Source organism: Strigops habroptila, chromosome 1 (genome assembly GCF_004027225.2).
Source record: "Strigops habroptila isolate Jane chromosome 1, bStrHab1.2.pri, whole genome shotgun sequence".
Classification (NCBI taxonomy): Eukaryota; Metazoa; Chordata; class Aves; order Psittaciformes; family Psittacidae; genus Strigops; species Strigops habroptila.
The window spans coordinates 108,372,068-108,388,928 of NC_044277.2; the positions used below are offsets into that span (position 1 = coordinate 108,372,068).

The 16,861-nt window shown below is 40.8% G+C and overlaps 1 protein-coding gene across 3 annotated transcripts in view; it reads left to right on the top strand.

The window, feature by feature from the left end:
- Positions 1–4,438: 4,438 nt before the first annotated feature.
- WDR37 (WD repeat domain 37) overlaps positions 4,439–16,861 on the top strand; it is a 43,399-nt gene continuing 30,976 nt past the window's right edge. Inside the window, exons 1-3 of one of the 3 annotated variants that reach the window (XM_030497888.1) lie at positions 4,439–4,584; positions 9,797–9,828; positions 13,685–13,862. In XM_030497888.1, the coding sequence (XP_030353748.1) occupies positions 13,725–13,862 (138 nt within the window). In that variant the 5' untranslated portion in view covers positions 4,439–4,584; positions 9,797–9,828; positions 13,685–13,724. The remainder of the gene's footprint in view (positions 4,585–9,796; positions 9,829–13,684; positions 13,863–16,861) is intronic. The other 2 variants (XM_030497878.1, XM_030497896.1) reach the window with 2 other exon arrangements.

The window sequence follows — 16,861 nt, forward strand, 5'->3', positions numbered from 1 at the left end:
TATTACTTTTTATCCCGAGTCACTGTTGAGCATGAAAACACAGTAACTGGAAATTGAGCTCTGTAGAACTACTGGTAACATCCTTCACCATATCGATCACTCACTACTTTTATTGATCCAGATGAAAAAAAAGAAAAATCTTCATTTTTTTCTTCTGTCATTCTCCCAGTGTAACCAAATGTAAGTGTCACAAATCTACCCAAAATGCTCAAACTACTGAGATGGAGATACAAACCAGCATTTCATATGAAGACAACAGAGTTAACAACAAACCCTCCGGAGAACGAAGCTCTGTTGGAATAGAAACTTCTACCCTAAAAGACAGAGATGGGGTCTGCACGTGAGGCACAGCTGATGTATGACACACAGTGATGAGCAGATGTACACAGTGACATTCAGGCTACACAGTGGAGTGAGACCAGAAAAACATCCCCATAAGTAATGGATAAAAGAAAAAAAGAGGGTTTTTTCCTTCCTAGTAATAACTATTGAGAACTTCTATACAGGCACTTTAGAACCTGTCAGAAACAACTACAGTTCCTGTCTTGCACAGACAAAGCACTTCACTTGGAGCAACGTTCGTGAGCACCATGTCTGATATCAAGTCCTGGTGGATAATGGGAGGTAGAAAAGCAGCCAAAAAGGATGAGACACACTAAATAACCCCTTTTCACAAAACAGACAAGGGAGAAATTACCCAAGCCTCTAACCAAAGACACTTTCAGGATTACGTGCTTTGTCACCTGTATCATTGTTTCTCTCACTCCCCTCCAGACTTGCCCTGTTCCTTCAGCAAAGTTCTTTGTGTTGAAAATAAAGCAGCCTCATTTTTGTAGTGGTATGCATTTCATTGAAACCTCAGAACTTTTACTCCACCCCACATAAAGAGAGGCATGCCTGAAGTGACATATACATGCTTTTAAGTCTTGATTTAATTTATGCATCTCCTGAACTCTGCTGACTGTTTCTAAACACTTTACTAACAAGGTAAAAACAATGTCTTATCACCACTGAGAAATCTCTCATTTCACCTGAAAATCCAATCAGCTGCAAATCATTGACAGAATTTTGCTGTCTGCTAAGATGAAAGGAAATGTGACCCCCACCAAACCAGAGGAAAACATCTTCATTATCCAGCAAGTTAAAGAAGAAGATGGTAAAGCACAGGGTAAAGTATATGCTGAACAAACCAGGGGTTTGACCCCAGCCTATAACACATAGACTCTTGAGACACACCTCTTCTCAGTTTTCAGCTTTGCTAAGGAAAATTAAAGGCTTTCCCTTACTCTTTGCATCCAACCTCACTTAATCTGATATTTAAGACTTCTAGTTCACCCTTCTCATCTACAGAGCTATATTTGTTCCTGGTTTCTATGAAAAATCCTTGGATGTCTGCTCCTGCCCTGAAGTCACAGCTCTTCAAGAAACATTTAAGTGGTACACTTATATACAGAAAAACAACAGCCTGGATGAGGAGGTAAATAGCTTTCTGTCCTAATGAATCAACTGTTGTTCATTTGACCCTTCTTTCTTAAAAGGCCTGTTTCAGGAAAGTGGGTTGGCTTTAGCTCACTTCAGAGAAGGTGGATGGCTTTGTAGTAAAAATGTAATGCATGTATGCTAAATATATAAGTAGGATATTGAATTTGCATTTAGTTTTGCTATCTTAGGCATGATGGAAAGTGCTACGATGGATGACTTCCAAGTGTTTTTGTACAGCATAAGGTGATTAATGATATAGGAAATTACTCTGTTAGAATAGAGATATTGGGATGTTTCCTATATGGAGGAAGAAGTCCTTTTCTTTCTTAGATATGTTTTTCTTTTCTCTTTCTTTTGGTTTGAGCTCTGGCCAGGGGACTTTGCCTTATGCTGTTTCTTTTGCAGGTTTGTAAAATCTTAATTCATTCAACTATTATTCTGTTGCTGGTTTCCTAAGCCTTGTATCTTGCCTTCTCAAGCGCGGCCATAGATGCAGAAGTAGGTCTGGAAGGTGATGTCTAGGACAACCTAACTTTTGCCGCTCTGTTTACTGTAATGCCTACTTAAAAAGCTTTTTAGCTGCTGGTAAGAGGCTATCTAGTACTGCCCAGTCTCCCTAGGCTCCTGTGTTGCTATCTATGCCTCTTGTTTTAAAACAAGTAGTTTGTGAAAAGAAGATGTCTTTCGTTCTGCACCTGCTTCTATACATTACACACTGCCTGTTGCTCTTGTAGCGCCATGACAAAACCAAACCAGTGACAGGGCTAGAGTGGCAACAGGCCACTTGCTGTTCTCTTCTTGTGAAAAAGCAACTACATCCATACAAGTCCTGTTAATTTTCAGGTCGGGGTCACCCTGCATCATGGAAAAAGTCATTTGTTGTTTAAGCCCCTGTCTTTCCTTGTTGCAGTATTTTCTGTTTCTTTAGGGGGGAAAAAAAGGATATGGGACAGTATGGTGGGGCAAAAAAGCCTGTTATGGTGCAGTAGAATTATATTAGGATGAAGTAATTTTGGTAGGAATAATGAGGCTTAAAAAATGTTTAGTTAGGAATAGAACAGCTGAGGACTTAAGCTGTGACTTGGCTAAGATAACTGCAACTGCACCAGCTACAAGGAGAATAGTGTCCCTCGGGTGCTGGGACCGGTCCTGTTCAACATCTTTGTCGGCGACAAGGACAGTGGGATTAAGTGCACTCTCAGCAAGTTTGCCGACGACACCAAGCTGTGTGGCATGTTTGGCATGCTGGAGGGAAGAGATGCCACCCAGAGGGACCTTGACACACTTGAGAGGTGGGCCAGTGCCAACCTCATGAAGTTCAACAAGGCTAAGTGAGAGCCACCCCGCAGGAAAACCTAGGTAGGCTGGAAGAGTGGGCAAACAAGAACCTTATGAAGCTCAATGAGGACAAGTGTAAGATCTTGCACCTAGATAAGCCCAATCCAAGAACGCAGCACAAGCTGGGATCTACCTTGTGGCTGGGGAGCAATTTTGTGGAAAGTGACCTGGAGGTCGTGGTGGACAACAAGCTCAATATGAGCGAACAGTGTGCTGCTGTGGAAAAAAAAGCCACAGTCTGGGTTACATCAAGAAGGGCATCACCAACAGAGAGAGAGAGAGGTCATCATCCCACTCTACTTGGCACTTGTCAGGCCACAACTGGAATACTGTGTTCAGTTTTCTTATTTTGATTCCATTCTATGATTCTATGAATTCAAAGCATCAAACAGTGGCATTTAGTCAGGTTGTGTTCAGGCTTCCTCCCAGGCAACTTTGTTCTACTTCTTGCCCATCTTCATTTGCATGTCCTGTCTCCCACCTTTTCCTCTCCAAAAGCCACTTATTTGTTCTGCTCCCTTTTGATGGCTTTGAAGAAGGGGAATAGGCTAAAATTATGGGAAGTTCTCAAGCAGTGAGGCTGGTTATCTTGTAGAATGACCTTCAGTGATGAAAAAGGTGGTAGTAAATAGGTAGAACACTATTTTCGTCAGTCTTAATACAGTTACAACTGAGACATGACTGCACAGGAGGAGGTAGAAAGGAAAAGAAGACAAAAGAACAGCGGGCATAGTTGTAGCTGGGAAGCACATGAAAAGAAAATGTATTCTTTTCAGCCCTCACTCTGAAGCACATGTTCTGTCCTTTTCACAGACCTCTTCTGAGGCAGACAGATAATCTGCAGGAAGAGAAAAAATAATTAGGCAAAGGCCTCTTTTGACTTTCACAATCTGCTACGAGGAATGAGAGTTTTAGGTGAAGGTTTCCTCTAAGTATTAATCAGCAAAGGAATTAATCACATTTCAATTATGTGTTGTTAGCTTCAAAGTGAACAGCCTACTTGCAGAATGTAGTGGTTAGCTTTGATTCACTGTTTCAGTCGCACTGTCCGCAGATGCAATAGAGTAGGTCCAGTTTCGGCATGTTTCAGCCATTCTGTATTACAAAATAAGGGGTTCCAATGGTGTTGCAGGAGTTTCATCTCCCTTCTCGGTCCGGAGTGGTCCACTTGGGCAATAGTTAGGATAAAACGCAACTCGGCTTTTTGAGTGTCAGCATTAAATGAACACCTGGGAGCTGCGGGGTCGGAAGGTAGCCATCGAAGCGGGGGGAGGTGGCAGTGCAGCCCTTTGCCCCCATTCCCGCAGCCGGGCACGGCCCGCTGCTGTGCTGTCGGTGTGTCTCTGTGGCAGGTCCGTGTTCGCTGCCACACCTCGGGTCAAGTGCCCAGGTCCCATCTATCATGGCTTACGGCACCCCCCCCCCCCCCAAGCCAGCCGTCCCATGGCGGCCCGGGCCCTGTCCTGGCGGCGCTTCCGAGCCGCCCGCGGCCGCCGGGGGTGGGGGAGGCTCGGCCGGCAGCGGGGAGCGCCCTTCCGCTGCCCGGCCCGTCGCCATAGCGCCGAGCGGGGGCCGCAGGCCGCTTCCGCCCGCCGCCGGATGTCGCCGCGGGGGCTCCTCACCAGAGAGGCGCGTTGCTGCCGGAGCGCGGCGCCCGACTCGTTGCTGCTCCTCCCGCCGCCGCCCTCCTCCTCCTCCTCCTCCTTCCCCCCGCTGCCTGCAGCCCTGCCCCTTCCCGCCCGCCGCCCCGGCTGTGGCTGACAGGTGAGTGCGGGCGGCCGCGGCGCCCCCCTTTCGCCGCTCCCCTCAGCGGGGCGCAGACCCTCCGCCATCTTCCCGCCCAGCCAGGCCCCCCGCCGCCGCGGGCAGCGGCTCCCCGCAGAGGGGCTGCTGGCGCGGCCTGGCGCGGGGGGACTCGGGGGAAGGGGAAGGGGCGGGCTGGGGAGCGGGGCGGGGCGGGATGGCCGGGCGGGGGTCTCGGGGGAAGCGGGGCAGCGATGCCACCTGTGCGGTGCCGCCGCCTCGCCAGGCCTGTGGCGTCAAGCGGGGCTCCTGCCTTGGCAGCCCCTCCCAGCCCGTCCTGTTCTGGTTTATTTCGCGTGAAGTGACCTGCACGTTCTTTCGTAAAACCCTACGTAACCGAAAATAAGCTCTTCTTGCTGTTCCCCTGTCTGTTGTGTGTGTTTTTCTTTATTTGCTTGGGGTTCTTTTTAACCACTTCCAGCCCGAGGCTGTAGGGGTGGTTGCAAGTCTGCAGATAGTGAAACCGAGGGTGCCTGTTGAGAGACTCTGGTCCCTAACTTTGTGTGCTATCACATATCCTAAGGACAAGCCAAGCGTAGTACCTCATTAGCTTACACTAATATGTAACTAATGTGAGCTCAGATCCTCTGACATACGTACAAATGGAGTGAAAACGAAATGCCCATGTTCCCTGAAGTGGGACACAACTGCCTGAGGACGTGCAGTTTGTGTTGGGACAGGGTAGATCTGGCCTTCAGCTGCAGGAGCATGGCTCGAAACCATCCAAGATGGGTAAAAGTTATGTCTGGAAAAAGCCGTTTGCAGTATTTCATTTCCTGAGCTAAAAATTGTGAAAACAAATCTGAAGAAAAGAATTTATTTATTCAGAGGGTGAGTGGATGTCAGGTTCCATTTGCAGAAGTAAATAAGTAGATTGTGCTTATGCAAAACAAGGAAAACTTTTTCAAGTTAAGCCTTGAACCATTGTTCAAGGACACCTTGGTGTTTGCAAGAAAAGATAAACTTCTGTGTGTGTCTTTATCCTTCTTGTTACATCTTCCAGCTTGTGAAAGTTTGTTTCGTTATGGTGTTTTAAAGCGTGCTTTCTATAACAGTATTTCAGGGAAGATTTACGTAACGAACTGGTGGAGCAGCTTCTTTGAAGTGATTCAGTGTCATTGAGAGCACCTTGAAATTATACAAACGTCTGTTGTTCAGGCACCCATTTTGCAACATAACAGCAGTATCGTTCTCCTTACGCAAATTTCTCAAACTGTTTTCCAAGCAAGCCTGCTGCTGGCGTTTCTTATGTGATGATTTTGAAAGGGAGCTGGTAACCTCAATCCTCAAGTATGTTTTATAATGAGTGGTTTACATTAGATAGGATCTTGTGTATGCGTGTGTCAACCCTAATGTGTCTTATTGTAATAACTTTAAATGTAGCTTTGTGTGTTGTGGACTTGGACAGTTATTTTAAGAGAAGATGCCTGCACCCAACATTAGAATTTAAGGCAGAGACCACGGTAGTGTTTTTGTGTGTGTGTTTTTTGTTGTATGTTTCTTTAATGCCTGTTGTTTATGTGTACAGTTGTCCCTAAACCAGGCTTATCATGTTAAATCTAATTCTAAGATGAGACTCTCTCTCTAATGTAGACATGCTCTTCCACCGTCCTTTAAATTTAGGACTTGTTTAGAGGATGCAGTCTCTTGTATGGACTGAAATGCTTGAGAGTGTTGGTACAGTCATGGGAGAAACATTGTGAGTGTGCTGATCGTGTCTTAAAAGAGCTTACTTCTACAAAATCCAGAAATTGCAAGCCAGAACTAGTATGTGTCAAGTAAGGAGAAGTTAAGTGGTATTGCATTTTGTACGTTTGAGATGAGACTGGAATCGCTTTATGTCATGGCATTCTTAAGTCTTGGAGCTAAGACTAGTAGCTTCTGTTTCAAGGTGAAGGCTGGGTGAGGGGCTTGTTCCAGAGGCCACTGCTTCAAACCTCTGTGGAGAGAGTTTGTTAGTACTCTGCTCATGACCCCTGAGGAATGGACAGGAATCGTGATGGTCTCTTTAGAAGCTGGAGTGATTTGTTATTTTCTTATCCTTGAGTAATGCCTACTGACTATTTTGAGACTGTCTTGTGTGTTCGAAAATGGTAGGACTGGGTGCTTGTAGTGCTGTTACACGTGCTGTTGGAAGATTTAGTAGTCCTTGGTGGTAGGCCACATGAGGAAATGCTTCAAGAATGTGCTGTATTTATTTGGTGCTTCAGAAAACCTTGCTAAATGTGTAATAGTTAATGTCAAAGTTACTTGCTTTTGTTGATGTCTTAAGCAGTCAAATATTCTAATTTATTATAAAGTAATATATTCCCAGCTGAAGAGCAATGATCACTCTGCTTTCATAAAAGCGTTATAGAAATTTATTTAGTACATTGGTAATAGCTACCTAAATAATGTTTGTTGAGAGAGTAGCACAATAAGATTCTGGCCTCTGAATGTGGTGCAGTGCTTCCTGAAACAAATACGTGGTTAAACTGCCTTTACTCTTGAACTTCCTTAGGATTCCTCACCCTCAGGTCCTGCATTTGCATACCTGTGCATGCATGCAGACTACTCCTAGGCTATTAGGGATTTGCTAGTACAGGAATGGGAGCTAAAATATCTGTGAAACAGCTAAGGAAATAGAGTAGCTTTCAAACATATTTTAGGGTTTAACCAGCAGTAAGTAATTTAGCAGGACCTGATGCTACCTATTGAACTCTCCAATAAAATTGCTAATCAACACCTATTAATAAAACATGGTATCATAACTAACTAGTGTTAAATGTAAGCTTATACTGTACCTGGTATCATTTAAACTACTTGAAACAGTGAGCACAGTCAAATAATCCAAGTTTGATAATTATTATTCCTTAATATTAGATAAAATAAGTCAGTATGGTTGAGAGCATCATTTCTTGCCTTAGCAGGCTGTTTGGCAGTCTGGGTCTGCCCAGCTTTTTGGTGTGATTGCAGCATTTGCTGACCTAGTTGAATTAGGAAGATCAAAGCTTGCTAGCAGCAAAACTGGGCTGGCTTATGCTTGGATGTTGGTGTTAGAAGCTTGCTCAGAGTAGATCCTTACTAATGTGTTAAAGCTCTTATCATTGATTTCCAGCTGTATAACATACTTAAAATTCATTAGTGCAGCTTGTTTACTATGCTTTCTGTCAAAGGGAAGTTGTCACCTTTTCAGTAGTGGTTGCTTTCCCCTTTTACATTTCGAGGAACATCCAGTTCTGTTTGAAAGAATGCTGCACTAAATTTAGACAAAAAATCAATGTTGTAATGCTCAAGTGATTTCATAAGGTTTGAGCACACTTATCAGTGGTTCTAGCATCATCTGTGATGATCTGAAATGGCTTTGTTTCCTAAATATTTATGTTTAGCAAAACAACTAGTCTTGCAAAGAAGTTGGGTTAGCCTGATCTTTCTCAGCTGTGCTGTATTCTTGGAGCTTGCATTGAATTAATAGTACTTGAATGTACAGCATCCTTGAAACAAATTGTTCACTGAAGACCTCAAAATAGAAGTTTTACTCCTTTAAATTTGATTTCTTTGCATATGAATAAAGATTGTAGTGGCGTATATTGATACTTAAATTCCTTTAACTCATGAGTAATGCTGTCAAACTGAGTTACATGTAATTAAGAACTTATTAGCTGTAATCATTCTCCGTTCTTTCCACTTTCCCTCCCTGCTTTGTGAGAAAAGAACAAACCTCATGTTAACTGGCATCTTTGTATTGTGAGGTTTTAATGTTGCCCAGAGCAATAATTACTATTCTAAAAAGCCTTTATTTTTATGTAGTATACACTGAAATTTTGTTCTATATCATACTTGAGAGACCTGAGACTAAGAGATTTAAGAGCACACACAAAGTAAAATTGTTTCTGTGGTGTGGGTGGTTTTATGTTTTTGTTTTGGTTTATTTTTTTGTCACAGTCATTTAAATAGAAAGTATTACTATTGCTAAACTCTGAACAAAATGGAGCAGGGAGAGCTTGGGTAAAAGATGTTGCTGAAACTTGCTGGTGCTTTCCCTTTACAGACTTGTGTGTTATCTTGACTGAACAAAAAAGGAAATGCCATACTGTAGCCATTCTGTGCTCTGACACTTCTTAAAACAGATTTTCTCCCTGGCTTCAGCAGCATGCATACCCCAGGAATACTTTCCTTTCAGCAGTCTGCTTGTTCCATGTTCAAGAGTAGACGTAGGCAAGTAGGATTAGTTGATAGCTGCACTGAATTTTTAAGTCTGGTAAGACCAGTGTATGTGCACTTTTGGTGCCATTTCTCTGTTGTAGCTGGACAAAACAGTAATTGGTTACAGGTCTGCTCTTCACTGTTAGTTTGTTGAAATATTTCCTGTGACTGAATACATAGTAACATCTGTTACAGAAAGGTAGCTGGCAGAACTTTAATTTAACACACTGTAAAATATGCTGTGAGATTAATTAAACAGCATAACCAAAATACCGAAGTATCTTTGCATTCAGAAAGTAGTAATCACCTGTGGTCTAGATATTTCCTAGAACATCTTTCTCCCCTGCTTCTGCTGATTGTCAGAAATTTGTTCTCTTGAGGCTTTGACAGATCATTGTGGGAAGAACACTGCAAATGTCGTGTTTTGCAAAGCAATTGAGCAGAAAAGCTCAGTATGTCTCATAAGCTCACTTTTTAATAATACAGTACTTGTGAACTGCCACCCTCAATGAAAATAGTTTAGTAATACAACACTCTGCTCCCTTTTCTGATTGCTTTTTTTTTTATCCCCCCTCAGTACTCTTGTTCAGCTTTTTTTACTCTTGACTGCTGTTTTTTGGCTTTTGAGAACTAAGTTGTATTTGGTTGAGGAAACCAGAGTCACATACTTGTGATTTTTCATTCGACTTGTAGTACTACTAAGTAGAAGGAAAATGAATTTAACTTTTCGGAACCCATTTGTAACACTCAAAAGTTATGATTAGCTACATCTGACCAACAACATATAATGGGTTGTTTTGAAGCCTTTTTTTCTTACTTTCACTTGGATTTGGTGCTTATTCTTGACTTGTGTTGATGTTTTCCCTCATCCCCCTTTCCTGTCATCTGGTGTGTTCTAACTACAAAAGTTTCAAAAATGTGAAAGACTTTGACTGGTTTGTATACTACTGACTGTTTCACTAATCAATATTTAATATGGTTTTCATAGGATATGTAACATGACACTGATATACTGGACAGGTAATTTTCATTGTTTGAAAACCTTGCATAATAAGGGGAATCAGGTAACTGCTAGAAATGAGCACCTTATTTTTTTTCAGCATCATATTGCCAAGGATCTGTTATGTGAAATGTACTCTTGGAAAACATATAGCTTCTTATGGTTGCAATTAGCATCAAAATAGCTCTGAAATTGTCAAAGTGAAGTTAATATTTAAAGGGACACTGTCACTTTTTAAAATCCAATTTACATCCTGGTTCTAAAAACTCTTTAATTATTGCTCCCTTACTGAAAGTTTGTAAGGCTATTTGGTGGAATTCAGGACAATATTAAAGGCAGTGAATCTAGTTCCCTTTGGCTTCTCCTTTCTGTCCTCTGTATGCACATGCCTGCTTGTTGCCTCTGGTTTCAGCTTGGCTATGGCTGTGTGCACCCTCTTGCAGAGCCTGGGGAAGAGTGTGCATGCTTGCTCTCTCCAGAATAGTGCATGAGTGATGTGGTCATGCTGGTGCATGAGGAGAGTGCAATTACTGTCAATGACACTGGCTGCAGGTGAAGTGCTGCTACCAAATAGAGTAATGGTGGTGGTTCTTACCTAATCGTTCCTGTTTGCTTATGAATTGTGAAAGTAGAAACTTTTGTGTAGTTAAAGTGAGAATTTCACTATGTAAAAATTTAATCTCATGCATTCAACAGTGTCCCTTTAAATTCTACATGCTAGAATGTATAGCTGCCAAATCTGTATGTATTGATACTGAGTGGTACAGTGGGTGGTGCAGTGACACGGTGGAGGGAAGGGATACCATCCAGAGGGACCCTGACAGGCTTGAGGAGTGGGCCCATGTGAACCTCATGAAGTTCAACAAGGCCAAGTGCAAGGTTCCACACCTGGGCCAGGGCAGTCCCCAGCATCGATACAGACTGGAGGGTGAATGGATTGAGAGCAGCCCTGCAGAGGAGGACTTGGGGGTACAAAGGGATGAAAAATCAGATGTGAGTAGCAAAAGTGCACCTGTGGCTCAGAAAGCCGATTGTAGCCAGTGGTACATGGACCTGTTGGAGTGAGTCCAGAGGAGGCCACAAATATGATCAGAGGGCTGAAGCATCTCTCCTATGAGGAAAGGCTGAGAGAGTTGGGCTTGTTCAGCCTGGGGAGACCTTACTGTGTCCTTTTAGTACTTAGAGGAGGCTTATAAGAAAGACAGAGACTTTTTACCAGGGTCTTTAGTGACAGGACATGGGGTAATGGTTTTAAACCAAAAGAAGATAGATTAAGATTAGATACAAGATTAGATTTTACAGTGAGGGTGGTAAAATACTGGAACAGATTGTCCAGAGAGGTAGTATATGCCCCATCACTGGAAACATTTTAGGTTAGGTTGGAATGAGGCTCTGAGCAGCCCAGTCTATTTGAAGATGTCCCTTCTCATCGCAGAGGAGTTGGACTAGATGACCTTTGAAGGTTCTTTCCAACTGAAACCATTCTGTGATTTTATGAATGAGTCCAGAAAAGCATATTTCTTGGTAAAGTCCCCTAAAATGAAGTGGCTTGGCAGCAGAGGGCAAATAAAAGTTAACATAGTTAAAACAAAGCTAGGTAAGGCATAAACCATATCAACATCTCTGTGTGTAACTACAGCTCAGGAGCCATATCTGGCAGGAATCAGAAATTATTATTTTTCTATAACACAGAGCTTAAGTGATACACTGTTACCTGATCTATGGGATTATATGTAACTCTTCTGTATAGATACAGAACTGTTTAACACATCTATGTGTGTTTGTGGCTTTGGGCCTTAACAAGTGATCCGAAACAGTGCAGAAAACTGTTAAACTGAAAGCCATTGAAAGAGTGGTTCCCAAGGGAGATAGGAAGGAGGATGGAAGTGAGGAGAATAAACATGCATTTGGGATCTGATCATATTGTGAAAAGAGATAGAAGTGTGATGAGCGCTGAAAACCTGTTCCTAATTCTTGACCATATGTCTAAGAACAGGAAGATACTTTGTGAAGCCCAGAAAATTGGCAATAACTTACTTATAGGATGTTATTTTATTTTAATCTTAGCCCTCTCTTTCTGTGGTAGAGGAATCTAGCCCAGTGAAAAAAGAAATCTAGTCAAATAAGAAACTACCCAATGGTAGATTTTCTCTTCTTGCTTCCTTAATTTGTGAATATATCCAGTTAGTTACTACCGATTAATCACACATAAAAAGCTCTGATGGGATTAGGTGCAGGGGAGGACTGTGCAGGGTCCAGAGGAAATGAACAAAATAATTTCCGTGCAGTGCATGGAACTGGTGCAACCTGATTTTTATTTTAGATTCAGTATGGAATTGGTGTCAGGTTACTGGAACTCGGGTGTTCTGAAAGAAAATTAAAATACCACCTTTTTTAATGAGCAAATTTGAGGATGGATGGGCATCAAAACCTTAGCTAAATCTCATCTCATTTTGATATAAATTTATATATCTTCATAATTTTCATTTCATGGCATAAAAAAACCAAAGAAAATGTAAAGGTGTTTTTATTCATGGTGCATACTTTGTTTCTAGTAAGATACACTTTTCCTTGGCTTTATGATGTGTTAAAAAGCTGAAAATACCGTGTCAAACCCACTGAACTGGTTAATGCCTAGTCTTGTTAATAGTGATGGTGCTCATTCCTAGCTGGAGATCCAGTGTGTTGGCGGATCTTAAATTGGAAGCGGCCCTGGGTTTGGTTTAAATTTTCTCTGATCAGCTTATTTAAAAGGAAGCTCAGTTGCCTTGTTAGCTTTGCCAACTCTGCTCTCCTATTTCTCTGCAGACTATTGCAGCTGTTTTAAGTTGTAAATGTTGTTTCAGAAATCATTGATGCTGGAGAATGAATTTTTATTTTAAAATTTTATTTGTTCTCAATGTTCCTGATTGCAAAATTCTGAATCATCAATCCTAAACCATTTGAAATGTTTAACAACTGGTACCCCATGAAATTAAAAATAATTGCTTTTGAATATCAGGGTTAAATAAATGAAAAAATTCCAGTAATTAAATGTTTGTTAAAAAAAAAAAAAAAAGTAAACCAAATTTTCACGTTAAAGAATGTATTCTCCACGTTTATATAAGAAATCAAAAATAATTTGATTTTTCTTAAACAGAGGAAAGCAGTAGATCATGCATGGTAATATTAGTTGGTGATACTGTCAGGTGTTTGTAGGGCTAATAAAATGCATATTTGGCTTTGACAAGCTGATAAAATTTTAACAACAGCAGCAGCCTGGTAAGTCAGGTGCACTTTCATTGTTCTCTTAAGTTCATGGGCACTTTTACCATCAAGAAACTGAAACCGTGAGCTGTCAAAAGTGGTGGAAAGTGGTTTTCAGAACTCCTCCATTAAAATTATTTTCTGCTTATGTGTAAACAGGCACATTTATTACACTTTGTATACTAACACTTAATGTTGCATAATACATTTGTAACCTGACAGTGTCCCTAAATTATCATGTCTGTTTGCTTTCATTTTCCAGCTGGGTTTTAATTTTGCATGCATTTCAGTGAACTATAGTATGCATAGTAGTTGTTTCCTGGAAGCATTTTTGGGCTGCCTCTGCTAGTGCTCTCCAAAATGAGCAAGGCTGTGGAATTTATTTTCCTTTTGTGGAGGTTTGTTAGCTAACTAATAAAAAATGCCGAAGTTATTCCACTTTATGTATATGCATATGTGGTTTTGATCTTAATGTTGTTTGGAGAATAGGTGTAAGTAAATAGGGATTCCTTCTTTTTAATGACAACCCAAACAACTCTAAAATTTAGAACTAAGTAGTTTGAGAAAAATGAGTTTTAGACTCTGGTTAGTTTGGCAAGACAATTTGTAATGTGTAATGCTTGTCCTTAGTTTATCATAGGAGCCTCTGTGAAGCTGTTTTTTTGAAGTAATGCCAATAGAAAGTGGAAGTTCTGCATCTGCTCGCCAGGCAAAGCAGAAACGTAAATCACACAGTCTTTCAATCCGAAGAACCAACAGTTCTGAGCAAGAACGGGCAGGACTGCAGAGAGACATGTTGGAAGGGCAGGTAAGATGATACACTGCTGATTGGGTAACTGCAGTAACTTTTTTATGAGAAGTGTTTTCTGTGCAAAGAAATGAAATAGACTTAAGTAATGAAATACGTCCAGTAAAGCTGCAGGAACAGCAGGCTTTCTTGCTTGTAAGTGCTGACTGTCTCTGGAGGCTATCGATGTGGACATTGGCAGTGTTTCAGGTTGTAGTCAGACCTGTGGAGCTTTTTATCAGCCTTTGTGTGTTCTTACATGAATGGTAAAACCATGAAGAAATGCAAAGAAACAGCCCATTTATTTTGCTGCGCATCCCTCCCCCACCACCTTAAAGTTGAAGATTGATTCTTGATTTTGTAAGCTTGAATTTGGAATAGTAGTAACCCAAGAATAAGAATAAACCGAAATATTTGTTATTACGACTCTGATAGGGAAGGTATTAGTGGGAGCACTGTTCTGCGTTCCTTTCCATAAAGTAAACAAATACTGCCTGTGTGACAGAGGCGTGAACTACTCTAAATGTTTGTTTGTGGGGGTTTTGTGTGGGGGGGGTGTTTTGGGGCGTGGGTGGGGTTTTTTTGAATTTGGCTCAAACGAAGGTGTGATCTTCTGTGTATTAAACTTAAGGGGAAAAAACAACCACCACAAACTTTGGTAGTTTTCATAATCATGTCAGACTGTACTGCACGCTGTCTGGAGGCACTTGGAGTGTTTTACCTAACAATATTGAGATTGACTGTAGGTAAGGCTCCTGTGAGAAGTGTTTGAAGTAGTGCTGCCAGAGATAAGCAAATATCAGTGTGAAAACTATTTATTGTTAAATTAACTACACAGTGATTAACTACACAATGTTAATGTGGGCCTGGCAAAGGTGATGCAAAACTTGATTTTAATCAGGGAGGTGGTTTGAAATATCAACAGGGTTTGGCAAGGAGAAATCTCACTTTCTAGACTTTTCAGATGCTCTGAAGGGAAAACCTTGCGTTTTCTCAGTGTTGTGACATCTTTTTATTTTATTTTTTTAAATTGAATCTATTGCTCAGTAGATTACAGTGTCAGTTTTCTGGGAATTAACAGAGCCCAAGTTGATGTTTCTAGTCATCTAGAAGTTGGAGAATGCAAGTACTCGGCTAGAAAACCTCATGCATTTGGACTGTTACAGCCTTACTTCAGGAAAGGAGTGGAACGGCAGCTGAGAGGTTAAGGCATGCTGTCACTTCTTGCAGTAAACCAAAATTTTATGCTGTTTTAGTATTTCTTATCAAACTCTAAGTGTCTTATATTGTAATATGTAAATGTTTTAAGTGTTTTATGTATCATCTTACTTAATTTTGTTGACCTTTAACCTTGCCAGTGGCAGATTCTAATAAGTAGAGGGTATTAATGCCCTTTCACAGTGGAGCTGAAAACCACATGACATCTAGATAAGTACTTTTGCAGATAAAAAGATAACATTATTACATGGTATTTTAATAAGCTAATTTCAATAATGCCAACTTTAAAGAGAGTAAAGGAGGTGGATGTGTTTTACTATGCTGGTTACTTTAGGACAGGTTCGGATTTGCTTATGCTTTCAGGTTCTGAGAAGTGGATTGAAAACTTTGCCAACATCTCCTTTTTTGTTTTTGAAAGTTGTAGGATAATTTAGTTTCTTTCATAACCTTGCTGTATGGAATTATTGGGTAACTGAATTGAAAAGAATTCTTCTAACTTCAGTGTTTTTTGTATAGTATTCTTGTTTAATCTCTATTGTTTCAAGTTTGTTTTAATCAGGATCTGTTTCACGTTCTGGTTGTCTGTAAATGCATGAACAAAAGTACTGTGTCAAGGGAGAGGTGGATGAAGATGCAGAAAGGAATATCCTGGGGGGCATAAGGAGCAAAGTACCACTACTTCCAGCACAGTGCCACAGCTTAAAGTAACTGTGAAACTGGTGTAAAACTGAATTATGAACAAAGCAGACATGCTCTATGTCATGGCTATTAGTGGTTTCTCTTGCTCTGCTCTTTAAAATTGATATTCAGAAATAACTTATAAAAATGGGATCATGATAAGCTTTTCTAATTGTTTCTGAAGACAACCATGTCGACTGTATGAACCAAAATATGAGATTAAATTCTGGCTGCTTAGAGGCTGACTTGATTGCAGGCGCATGCTGCCCTCTGATGGACAGTATGCACACGCTTCCTCATTCAGTCAGTTTGTAGGAACAGAACCAATTTCTTTTGCTTTGGGTTTGCTGGAACACTCAAGAACGAAACAAGCTATAATCAGCACTAAACTTGCTGATTGAATAATGAAGTTCACTCGAATTTGGGTGCTGTCCTGTGCTACCATTTGTACTCCCATTCTAATAATGCTGCTTCTGTACTTCTAGACCTGAAATAGTGGTTTGTGCTGTGGCAGAAGCTGACTCAATTTTCTTTTTTTGCTCATAGGTGACGATTTCAAGATTTTGAGATTACAAACTTTCACTTTGTTTAAAAAAAGTATATGTTGCTGATAGGCACATTCCCTGTATATCTGACGAATGAACATTGATTTATTTGTAATGTGATATACATGCTACCATATGAATTTCACTTTGAAATTTGGTAACTTGTTTCCTTGCATAGCTATTTCTCAGGTCTTGAATACAGCTGCATTACTCACAGGTTTTTCCAGTAATAAGATGTTGTGTTACTGAATTCTGAGGTGACGGGCTAGATGTGCTACAAAGGAGTAGTTCAACTTTTTCATTCTTAGGGTAAGGCTCAGTTAAGTGTAAGCTTGTTTTATAAAAAGTTTATAGCTGCCTACCTACATAAATAATAAGTGCAGTAAACCAACTTACATACTGTGGTCCACCAGCAACTGAAGAATGGGACAGATTTAGGAGAACTTATGTGGTGAGCAAGGATGGTTCATTCTTTGATCCATACTTGTAGTTGATTAATTTATTAGTTATTAGACTAATGACAGTATTTTCTGCTTTCTAATTTGCCATTTTTTAGTAGCATGTTGTGCTTTAAATTTT